General features: G+C 40.5%; 1 protein-coding gene across 1 annotated transcript in view; it reads left to right on the top strand.

The window, feature by feature from the left end:
- Positions 1-12,576, top strand: part of LOC145786819 (intraflagellar transport protein 140 homolog) — a 78,721-nt gene that overhangs the window by 45,864 nt on the left and 20,281 nt on the right. The window contains exons 16-23 of the mRNA XM_082598559.1: positions 3,325-3,517; positions 3,624-3,755; positions 9,732-9,791; positions 10,083-10,225; positions 10,426-10,603; positions 11,047-11,130; positions 12,004-12,110; positions 12,304-12,399. Coding sequence (XP_082454685.1) covers positions 3,325-3,517; positions 3,624-3,755; positions 9,732-9,791; positions 10,083-10,225; positions 10,426-10,603; positions 11,047-11,130; positions 12,004-12,110; positions 12,304-12,399 — 993 coding nt within the window. The remainder of the gene's footprint in view (positions 1-3,324; positions 3,518-3,623; positions 3,756-9,731; positions 9,792-10,082; positions 10,226-10,425; positions 10,604-11,046; positions 11,131-12,003; positions 12,111-12,303; positions 12,400-12,576) is intronic.

Below are 12,576 nucleotides of genomic sequence, written 5' to 3'. Positions count from 1 at the left end.
TTTTCCGCATTAAGCTTTATGTGATCGCTTGCAATGTGTTTGGTGATCACTTGAAACTGTTCTGGTAACGCAGTAAAATTCCTTTAGGGTGAGTTTACACTATAGTTTTCACATTCCAAGTTGTTTGATTTGAAGAAAAATAATCTGCTCTACCCCATAATCCCATCACCAATCTTCCTGAACTTGATTGACAGGCGTATTATTCTTTGTAACCGAAATTGACTTTGGGTTGGTATGCAGGAAAAACAGAAAACTGATCAAAGATGTGAAAGCGATACCATGCGAACTTCAGCATAGGTTGGTGGTTACCGATTTGGACAAGAAAGGTCTGAAGAAAACTGTAAATAAAAAAATGGTGATCAAAAGAAAAATTTGGAAGTTAGAAGATGCCGACACAAGAGAAAGGTTTAAAAAGAGAGTTGAAAGTCTTGTTCACAACGATGTGAATGATGTATGGGGATCCTTCAAGAATGGAGTTCTGCAAGCTTGCGATGAAGTTTGTGGGAAAACAAAAGGCAGGATGGATCGAGGAGATACGTGGTGGTGGAATGAAGATATGAGGGAAGTAATTGGGGAGAAAAAAGTCGCATACAAGGCTTGGTGCAGAAATAGATCAGAAGAAACTAAGCTCAAGTACAAGCAATTGAAAAATCGGGCAAAGAGAATAGTTGCAAAAGCTATGAAGAAAGAAGCTGAGCAGGAATTGACCAAATTAAAAAACAGTCCTAACGAAGTATATAAGTTTATGAAGGTTATGAAGCGGGATGGGAAAGATGTAGATGGTGGACGATGTATTAAAGGAAGGGATGGAAAACTTGGTTTCAGTGAGAAAGATCGTGGAAGAATTTGGTTAGAACATAATATGGAGATGATAATGAACGAGGAAAACGATTGGGATCAAAATGGGGAAGCCGACGTGGTAGCAGGTCCATTAAAGAGAGTTACTCGAGAGGAAGTGACGCAAGCAATGAAGAAAATGAAATCGGGAAGGCTCCTGGACTATCTGAAGTCACTGTGGAAATGATACGCGCATGTGGAGAGACAGGATTGAAAGCAATGCAGGAAATCAGTCAAAGTGTGTTAGATGAAAAAGGAATGCCAAATGAATGGAAGATAAGTGTGGTGCTACCCATCTTCAAGGGAAAGGGTGATGTAATGGATTGTGGGTCATATAGGGGAATAAAACTGTTGGAGCATGCAATGAAGGTAGTGGAAAGGGTGTTGGAGAATAGAATAAGATCTGTGGTGAAGCTGGACGAGATGCAGTGCGGATTTATGCCTGGGAAGGGAACGACAGATGCTATTTTTATTTTGAGAAGGTTGCAAGAGGAATATCGGGACAAGGGTAAGAACTTGTACATGTGTTTCGTGGACATGGAAAAGGCGTTTGATAGAGTTCCAAGAAGAGTGATGGAATGGGCAATGAGAAAAAAAGTAATGCCAGAAGCTCTCGTGCAAGCCGTAATGGGTCTTTACGACCGAAATGGCCCGTTTCGGTGAGTCCGATTCGGTGAGTCCGATTCGGTTAGTCCGATTCGGTGAGTCCGATCCCTTAACGGGGGATTTTTTCATTATTTTTTTTTAAATTATCAGGTACCGTAGCCTAATTAGCATTGCTGTTTTAGGGTTATGGGTTGGGGGTTAAGGTTAGGGGTTAGAAGTTAGGAACTCACCGAATCAGACTCACCGAATCGGACTCACCTAATCGGACTCACCGAATAGTAGCAGACTCCTTTACGACGGTGCAAGGACGAGAGTTCGCGTTGGATCTGCCCTCTCAGACGAGTTTTCGGTGAAGGTCGATGTACACCAGGGTTCTGTCCTCTCTCCTCTAATCTTTGCCATTGTGATTGATGTGATTACCGAATGTGTAAGATAAGATTCTGTAAAGGTATGCGTGTGAACATCAAAAAGACAAAGGTTGTAATAAGCGGAACAAGGGGAAATCACAATGAGCAAAATTGACCCATGTGGCGTTTGCGGAAGAAGAGTGATGGCAAATTCTGTTACATGTACGAAATGCAAGAAATGGGTGCATGGAAGATGTGCAAAGATGAAGAGAGTGACATGCAGATCTGGAGATGGTTTTGAATGTGAAAGATGCAAGAAGATTGAGGAAGGAATGATTGGTCCTGTTGAAAAGCTGAATGACGAAGTTGAATCAGTAAATGCCTTTTGCTATCTAGGAAATAGATTAAATGCCAGTGGTGGTTGTGAAGCGGCAGTGACTGCAAGAGGAAGGTTTGGTTGGGTGAAATTCAGAGAGTGTCGAGAGTTGTTAGGTGGTAGAAGATTTCCGTTGAAAATGAGAGGAAGATTTTGTACTAGTTGTGTGAGATCTGCAATGCTGTACGGAAGTGAGACATGGTGCTTACGGGAAAACGAATTGGCGATTTTAAGAAGAACTGAGAGAGCGATGGTGAGAGCAATGTGTGATGTAAAGCTGATGGACAAAAGGAATACCGAAGAACTTATGAGCTTGCTTGGGTTGAGTGAGAGTGTTGATAAGTTGGCAAAAGCGAATGGAGTGTGGTGGTATGGGCATGTTTTGAGAAGGGATGAAGATGATGTTTTGAGAAGAGCGCTGGAGTTGCGAGTGGAGGGTCGTAGAAAACAAGGAAGACCAAAGAAAACATGGAAAAAGCAAGTTGAGGAAGAAAGCAGCAAGGTGGGCTTGACAAGAGAGGACGCGCTAGACAGATCGATGTGGAGGCAGGGTGTGAAGACGATTGCGGCACTTGGAGGTGAATCCGGCCACCCTCGGTAACGGGGACATCACCGGATTAAAACTGGACTACTACATTATATCGTGTAATCCCGTAACAACATAATAGTCAAAATGACACAGCACGCAACAGAATCATACTTTTAACAAAAACTTCTTCTTCTTCTTCTTCCTAACTAGGCTACTACAAACTGCATTTTTCAATGAAACGACAACTGGAAGCTGCGAAGTGATCATGATGATCAAGCAGTCAACCTCAAGACTTGACTAGGCCTAGCCTCATCCGGCCAGCACGGCTGCAGGTCGCTCGAGCGAGTGTAGTATTACCCCGGCAAGTACAGACGGTTGTTAGGGGTGGTTCAATGTGAAAGGTTGCGCAAGGAACATCAACGGCACTTGTCCGGGAGACCTGATGCAAAAAGTTGCTGCTTCGACAAGTCTTCCTCATATGCTGCTCAGCGTTTATGGCAGAATATTATTGAAAAGCATCAGCATATCGCATGCAATATGACCTTGTTAAGCGCTGATAATGACATATGACATGACGTTGTTTTACTTTTGAGTACAAATCTTGTTATGAAATGCTGTGACCTTTTTAGGAGTCGAGATGATGCAGCGACTGATGTGGCGGACCGTTATCCTGTCACAGTCCGCTGGGATACGACAGAGAGCAGGTTGTTGTCGTGTGAGGCGCAGATTAGTGACAATGCGTGGAGGAAAGCGAACGAGGTTGGTGGGAACAGAAAATCCTCCTCTTCGTTGGTGGCGTCCGATCCTTCAGCACTTTCAGTGGTTAGTTGCTTGTTGTTGTTTTTATCAAGGTCAGTCTGATGATTATCGCCAGCATGTTCAGTCTTCAACATCAACTAACGTTTATTCGATGTTTTATTTTTACCAGGTGGAGATGATGGTCGTGTCTTTGTTTGTCACACAAGATCACGGCGTGATGCTTCAGGGCTCGTTTGAACGATCGCCCTCCCACGATCAACTGATTGGGATGAAGGTTCCATATTTCTACTTTTCCAAACTGGTTAGTTTCGGTTGTGGATGGTTTTTCTTGATTGTAATTGTTACGTTTGTTGGTAACATCTCCAGAAACAGAACATCTCCAGAAACCCACAAACGTAAAGAATTGAAAAGAGGTCTTAACACGAGTAGAGCTAAGAAAATAAATCAATAGCTTTTTTTCCTTGGTCTGAACCTTAAAACATTTGACCAGGCTAACACACACAATAGTATTTCAATAAGATAAATTTATGTTATGGAACCGGTTTTCTTCCATTAGGAATCGTCAGCATAACTGAGTCGAAATAAAAATTAGCCTACATCAATAGATGTCAGCACAACTGAGTCGAAATAAGAATTAGCCTACAAGATCAATAGATGTCAGCATAAATGGACCAAAAACAAACGAAAAATTACAAATTAATTAAATAAATAAAACTGTTCATGACCTCCAATCCTCCATATTCATTTCTTTATTTCTGCCTTTTCTTTTCATAGTTTAAGCAAAACGCAACTATCGAATATTGTAATTTCAATTTGACTTAGCTTGAGCAAGTATAATGGCAAACACTTGAAAATTCAAATAAAATTTACTAAGCAGAGGATTATAGAAATACTATGTCGGTGAAATCTAGAATAAATGCTTCTATTACATCATCATGCTAAACTTGCAATTGTGCAAAAATTTAAAGCAATCAATGCGGCAGAATAGGTGACAAGGTTTGGAAAAACTAGAAAAACCATATCTACGATCAAAAATGGGAAAAACCAACTGAAAAAGGTGATCTGGTACTATGACACTTCCTCAAATGGGCGATCTACCTAATACAGAAAGCAAAATCACTAAGAAAATAAATCAATAGCTTTTTTTCTTGGTCTGAACCTTAAAACATTTGACCAGGCTAACACACACAATAGTATTTCAATAAGATAAATTTATGTTATGGAACCGGTTTTCTTCCATTAGGAATCGTCAGCATATCTGAGTCGAAATAAAAATTAGCCTACATCAATAGATGTCAGCACAACTGAGTCGAAATAAGAATTAGCCTACAATATCAATAGATGTCAGCATAAATGGACCAAAAACAAACGAAAAATTACAAATTAATTAAATAAATAAAAATGTTCATGACCGGCACTTCATATTCATTTCTTTATTTCTGCCTTTTCTTCTCTTCATAGTTTAAGCAAAACGCAACTATCGAATATTGTAATTTCAATTTGACTTAGCTTGAGCAAGTATAATGGCAAACACTTGAAAATTCAAATAAAATTTACTAAGCAGAGGATTATAGAAATACTATGTCGGTGAAATCTAGAATAAAACGAGTAGAGTAGAACGACGAGTAAACGAGTAACGAGTAAACGAGTAGAGCTTTGTGCACAAGTGACAAATCACTGTGTAGTGCAGTGGTTCTTAATCTTTTTTGTATGTTTTTCCCTTTTAATAAAGATGAATATCAGATTTACCCCCAATAGATAAAATGGTATATACTCATTTTTCATGTATTAAAAAACGAAAGTAACAAATTCCATCAGTCATATTCAATGCGACGGCTGTCCTTGCTTTTTGGCAACGAGTTGTTTAATGTCTGGTAACTTTGGAGATAATGCACAACCAGTGCCGGTCTTTGGGGTGTGCAAACCTTGCGATCGCACAGGGCCCGCAAATTATGGGCGCTCGCAATTTACTGAGAAAATGCAGTAATTGTTCAAAATTTTCTGGGGGAAGCCTCCCAGATCCCTCCGCCGCTGGGTGTCGCCTTCGGAGAACACACCGTCAGCGTCAGGCTTCGCCCGCCGGTCGTCAACCCCCCCTTTTTCAAATTACCTAGCTACGCTACTAAATGGGGTCATTGTCATTGGGGCCGCAAAGCATATTCCGCACACGGCCCGAAATGCCCTAAGACCGGCACTGTGCACAACAAATATCAGACTCAACATGAAGTTGGTGTCGTGCTTTAGGTTTGATAGTAAGCAATGCAGAGAAGCCGCATTCGCATAGGTAAGTTGAAGAAAACGTGACCAGAACATTCAGACCTTGAATACCTATCCTTGGATAGCAATGTTATATTTTAACCCAAAACTTTTCTAGGTTGCAAGAGTGAAACTCATCGTTTGCAAAAGAATCGTTTGTTAATTTTATAAATTCTTCTTGGATTGCTTCAGGAACATCTTTCACTTTACATACAAAAAGATTTCTCGCTACTATCATCAAAATGCTGCCAGTATTTATCTCGGGAAAATATCGTTCAAACTCCTCCTGCAAGTTTTCAAGATAACTGACGATGTCATCCTTCAAGAGATCATTTCCAGTTATCTCCGTCAAGCGGTGAAATGTTGTATACAATACCAATACCTACAACTGGCACAATTTTTCTGTCCCGTCAACTGATGTGGATATTTTGATAAATAGCTCATTTACCCCCGGGGGTAAATTTACCCCAGTTTAAGAAATGCTGGTGTAGTGGGTACCAAGACCTGCTGCAATAATTACAAACTACTCCACAGCCGGGTCTGCTACTATTCGGCTAGTCCGATTGGGCTAGTCCGATTCGGCTATTTCCTTATTCGGCTACAGCCCGATTCGGCTAGTCCGATTGGGCTAGTTCCCTATTTGGCTACAGTCTTTATCGGTTAGTTTCCTATTCTGCAATTTTTTGAAAATCCAACAATCCCTCTGTAATCCAACAAAATCCTTCTGTAAATCCAACGACTCCTTCTGTTTATTTAGATAATTTTGTATTTTATTCCACAATCAAATTTCTTTTGCATTCCGACAAAGAAAAACAAATTGAAATGAAATTTAGCGAAAAATGTTTGAACTATTAAATTGAACTGTTTGCTCACATAAAATCGACAACGCCGCCTTCTGTTTATGTAGAGAATGTTGTATTTTATTCCACAATATCGTTTCTTTTATAGTTGAAATTATCGAAGCTTTAGATGAGTGGGGTTTAGACCTAACCACTGAGATCTTAAATCATATTTATGACACCGGACACATCCCTAGTGATATGGTACGTTCCATATTCATAACTTTACCAAAAAAAACCGGAGCAACAGAACGCTCACTCCACAGAACAATTAGCCTTGTGAACAGGCCTGGATTTAGGGGGGGGGGGGGCAGAAGGTGCAGGTGCCCCGGGCTCTTGGACTTTTAAAGGGCCCCCCTACGTAGAAAAAATGTGATTTTGTGTTGTTATTTTCTCTTTTAGCGTTTGAAGTTTCTGCAAAATGCTGTGCAGTGCTGGATTAATGCTACTGTAGACGTAGAGGTGGCTTTTCGCGACATAGGCGCGAAAAATTTTTTGCACGGAGGGCCCCCCAATCTAAAAGTGCCCCGGGCCCCCCATCAGCTAAATCCGGCCCTGCGTGTGAATCATTTAACAAAGATCTTACTCCGAGTCATGATGATGAGATTGAGACCAAAACTAAAATCGGAAATTTCAACAGCACAGTTTGGAATTGTTCCAAACAAAGGGACCACAAAAAGGAATTTTTACATTAAAAATGATAACAGAGAGATGTATGTCTGATTCTTCTGTGTATTTAGAGAATTTTGTATTTTATTCTACTACAATTCTTTTGCATTCTTGCATTTTATCCAGTGTTTACCTTTGAGTGCCTTCCCAGACGGCAAAATTCGTCATTTAAAAATGACGAATTTTGTTGTCTGGGTTAGTTCAAAATATGTTTTTTACATCAAAACAACATTTTTCATTATTAACAATAGAGGTTAATGAGATAAATAGAAGTGTTTTGTTAGTTGTTCGAGTGTGTTATTGTTCAAAATACATGTAAAAACTCATAAATTTGATGCTCTAAAACAAAGTCATATATTATCATATATAGTATAACACTGGAAAATGCGCGGACGGACAGTTTTTTACGATAATGCGCGATCCATCTATTTAGAGTATTAACCGGCGATTCAATTCGATAATATCAAACCTCCATCTTTACACTCTGACTACAAAAAAATTTAGGCCTATATCACGTGAAAGTTACGAGTAATGAAGCATTGATTTCAACGACCTAATTTTTGGGCAAAATCAACTTTACGACCGGTTTTGCGAAATTTGATCTTCCGCTTTGCAAGGCAACTTGATAGTTACTTTGCGCTTTAGTCCAACATAGAGTGGTTTCACTTTAACCTGAATAAAAAATGTCTACTTTCTGGCTTTCTTTCCCAATTAAAATCATTAATCAGCGCATTCGAAAAGGTTTTCAAGAATTTCGTTATTATTGCGCGGTGACACACATTTCTGTGGTAAACAACTTTACCTCGCTTCCCACTTTTTTCTCCGCTATTCTCTTTCAAATACCGACGCGCGTAGTCTTGCTCCTTGGTCGAGAGAATTAATTACGCAATTCATTATGACGCAACCAAAGGCTTTAATTTATCACATGGCTCACCCAGACAGTAAGATCCGCCATTTTTACATTGATTTAACGTCTGCAGACGTTGAATCGTTGTAAAAATGACGGATTTTGCCGTCTGGGAAGGCACTCAAAGGTAAACACTGGATAAAATGCAAGAATGCAAAAGAAACGACAAATTGTGGAATAAAATACAAAATCCTCAAATAAACAAAAGGCGTCGTTGGATTTGGAATTTTGTAATAGTTGAGGATTCTAATATATTCTAAGTTTGCATACAGACGGTGACGCAGGATACATGTCAATTTTATCTGAGCAAACATTAACAGTTCAAAAATAAATTTAATTCGCTTTTTAGTTTTGAGATCTCAATGGTTAGGTCTAAACCCCACTCATCCAAAGCTTCGATAATTTCAACTATAAAAGAAACGATATTGTGAAATAAAATACAACATTCTCTACATAAACAGAAGGCGGCGTTGTCGATTTTATGTGAACAAACAGTTCAATTTAATAGTTCAAACATTTTTCGCTAAATTTCATTTCAATTTGTTTTTCTTGTAAATACAAAATTTTCTAAATAAACAGAAGGCGTCGTTGGATTTACAGAAGGATTTTGTTAGATTACAGAAGGATTCTCGTTGGATTTTTAAAAAAATTCTGAGTACAAACTAACCGATAAAGACTGTAGCCAAATAGGGAACTAGCCCAATCGGACTAGCCGAAACGGGCCATTCCACCACAGCCACAGGGCGGCACGACGTAATCAAACGCACGTGACTCGGTGCAATGCACTGGCACTAAGGCAATAATCATAACGCAAAACTATAGCTGTATCAGTAATGTAACTAAATGTAAGAGTAATGTTATTCAAGCAAAGTCACTTTATTGAGCAAGAGGGTTTTCAACCTGGAGTTAAGATTGTTTGTGTTCAGCATCATAGATGTGAAAAACAAACAACTGATTGTTTTTGTTCAAGAAAATGTTTTCCACGTCCGTGGTAGTTGCGGTCGTCCGTCATCCATCGCTATGTGTGAACCCGGCTTGGTTAAAACATCATGCCACAATATTACGTCATTATTATTGATCATATCTTAAAGTTATTTATGGTGCACCGGCTACTTGGAAGGAATTTGATGCCATCTTGCGGCCAACATGTTGAATCGCAGACCGAGAGTTTGCTACATGTGCTGCAGATTATATTCTGGTACGGGACAGGCCCCGCTCGCCGCCTGTGTTGCCATCTTTACATTGATGTTGCGCTCGATGCTTCATTTAGCTTCGAGATCAAGCGACGATAGTTCCACTCCCACTGTGCATAGTTTAGAAAGGCAGCTTTGAGATAGTGGATCGATTTGTTCTTGAGTAAGATCGCCACCTAGCGGTAACTTTAAACTATTAGTACTAATATTCACGGTCGGGTGGAGGAAAGTTTAAGAAATCAAAATTGTTCCAAGTATGCAAACTTTCCAGGATTAAGCTTTCTCAGTCCGAAAATGTACGTTTTCCCAATCGACGAACCAAAGTAGTTCTCCACTGACCGTGGCTTACGCATATGTTAGTGTTGCTAAAACTAGGGATGATGAATCAATTTAACAACATAATTCTTTTCCAGCTCTCGTCCACTCCGACACCCACCAGCGCCACCGCAGAGGACGAGCCATCTGTGAACGTGGTAAGTCATCATAAAACGATGTGAAGTAGGCAGATGACAAGCATCGCTTACCTCCACACAGCCAGCTAATGACGTCCTGATTTGGGTGGGGCGTCGTTGCCACTGAGTGGAGTCTTGCGCAACAAAGCGGGGTCTAGCTTTTAAGCGTCTTGTGCTCTCAACACAAAGTGACCTCGTAACGACATCTGGTCATGTTGCATGATCATTTGTATTATTTTCTTGGTTGCGGTTTCTCGCAAAAGATAACAAGCTTGGGTGGCACACCAATATTAAACCACGCGCTTCTCGCAGAAGGTGGCGAGGAAAACCATGCGGGATTTCGAGGGTTTGGACGATTGCGACGATGCTGCTCAAGCTGCGATGCTCAACTTCAGCTACTACTTGACCATTGGCGACATGGATGAGGCGTTTAAAGCCATCAAGCTCATCAAGGGGTCAGTACCAGGGAGCCGCCACCAGTCAAGGGCTCTGATAACATTTATCAACATTTTGGCTTGACATATGAGACTACTTGTTTTGGTTGGCTGAATGAATTTTGAATAGAAGTGACATCATACAGTAATGTTTTGGCACATCAAGCTCTGAAGAAATCAACAATGAAGCATCTAGTTTGAATCTAATGATATCTTTTCAGTGTCGCTGTCTGGGAGAGTATGGCTCGTATGTGCGTCAAAACGCGTCGCTTAGATGTTGCCAAGGTCTGTTTAGCTAATATGGGCCACGCAAGAGGAGCGCGGGCACTCAGAGAATCCGAAAATGAACCGGAGCGTGACGCCAGGGTTGCCAGATTAGCAGTGGAGCTCGGAATGAATGTAGGTTTATACTGAATTCTCAGATTAAGTGAATATCTCAATTGAGATTGATACGTCGTCAATTTTTATGACCCTCACATTTAAGCGATGGGATGGCGCAGCAGATGAGGCGATGGGTTTACAATAATACAAACCTGGTTCGACTCTCGGCTTAAGCTAGTTCTTGATTAACACCGCCCACCTCTACCCAAGGTGTAATAAATTGGGTGGGCATAATTCCAGAAAGAAGGGCGGCCGGGAAAGAGAAACTAGCCACCCTACTCTCCTTAATGCCGAAGACTTAGTGTGATGAGAACCTTATATCTTCTCATTCTCGATGCTTAGAATTAAGTATGGGACTCACCTTTATCTTTAAACTTTAGCGCTTTGTCGTATTGCACCAATCTGTCCCTATCCGTTTGTCGGAATGTTTCAGTGGACTAACGATGCAATTTATCCGCCAGGATGAAGCCGAAAGACTCTACAAGAGCTGCGAGCGCTACGACCTTCTCAATCTTTTCTACCAAGCCACCGGACAATGGGACAAGGTAGCACTAGCACTATCAGCTTTCTTTAACCTTATTCAATATTCATGGTGTACACCTTTCAGACCAGAGCTGTTTTACCTGCTTATTCCTGGCCTAATGCAACGTCGTCGTGTTTAATATGATGTCACAAGGCAATAATGTTGATCAAAGTGTTTCTTGCTGGAGATTAATTTTCAACTTTGTCTAATAGTATTCTCCGCCATGACAAACAATGATTATTGAGGTGGATAATTTGAATTCGATTAACCACACACGGCAGGAACAAGCGGCCAGCAACATATGTCTACAGCAAGATGCATATTTTCATTGATAGAGGCCCCTTTCATTTTGATGGGCGTCGTATGTTTCTGGTGGCATTACAAGATTTGCAACTTTCAGTGGAAAATCTTTGGAATCGTTTGAATGCATCTAAGCATTGTGTAAACAGAATTCAAACACGTTCGGTTCAATGCTAATCGTTCATCTTCAATTTGAAAATTTATATTTTGGACATAGTTTTATAAACAGGCTTAACTTCATTGCTTGCATGCAATATTGACCACGTGTAGATAATCATATATTTAAATGATCAAAGTATACATGTATGTACTATTTTGACAACAGTTTTCATGTACTTGTGAATCCAATAGCGAGATTGCCATCACAACTTTATTTATGAACAATAATCACACAACAAGTGTTCGTTCAGCGGATGAAACCTCACATTTGAGGGATTGTCACCAGAAGAATGTGTTTGAACATTCGACCGTCTGGTACATGGAGGGGCAAGTCAGTTACTTTTGGTATTTGTGGCACATGCTTGTATGGTTATGCACCAATAGCATGTGGAGAGCGTTATGAAACCAACGAAGTGTTCGATCTTGTTGTCGTCAGGCACTGGAGGCGGCCGGGCAAGCGGACAGAGTGCACCTGAGGATGACTTACTACAAGTACGCCAAGCATCTCGAAGCGTCGGGCGACATTGATGGTGCGATCCCGAAGTAAGTTTCGTTTAATAGTTGTGGCTGGTTCGTTGTATGTTCACATGTGGTCTGATGTGTTGTTAGCACTAGCGCTTGGTATGGATAATGAAACATTCATTCAGTTGCGTTTTACATGTCTAAATGTTGTGGCTTTTGCCTTTAAAACGAGTAGAATCATTAAGGACGAAATCATTGGAAGTTGTTTGTGCAGCTACGAAAAATCTGGCAACCATTATTTCGAAGTTCCGCGGATGTTATTTGACGACACGCAAATGCTGGAGGCGTACGTCATGAAGAGCAAGGACAGGTTAGCGCGACACCACCGTATAAATGTTGTGACGTGTTGTTTACAGCTTTTTGACACGGGACAGACGTAGAGGTTAGAAGTGACCATTTTCAAGCTTATATTGTTTTAGTAATATTAGTCGATCAATATGAGCATAAATAGATGCGGAATAATTTTGAAGTTTAAACGGAGAAATGA

This window comes from Aplidium turbinatum, chromosome 17 (assembly GCF_918807975.1).
Source record: "Aplidium turbinatum chromosome 17, kaAplTurb1.1, whole genome shotgun sequence".
Classification (NCBI taxonomy): domain Eukaryota; kingdom Metazoa; phylum Chordata; class Ascidiacea; order Aplousobranchia; family Polyclinidae; genus Aplidium; species Aplidium turbinatum.
This window is presented reverse-complemented; position numbering and strand designations above follow the sequence as displayed.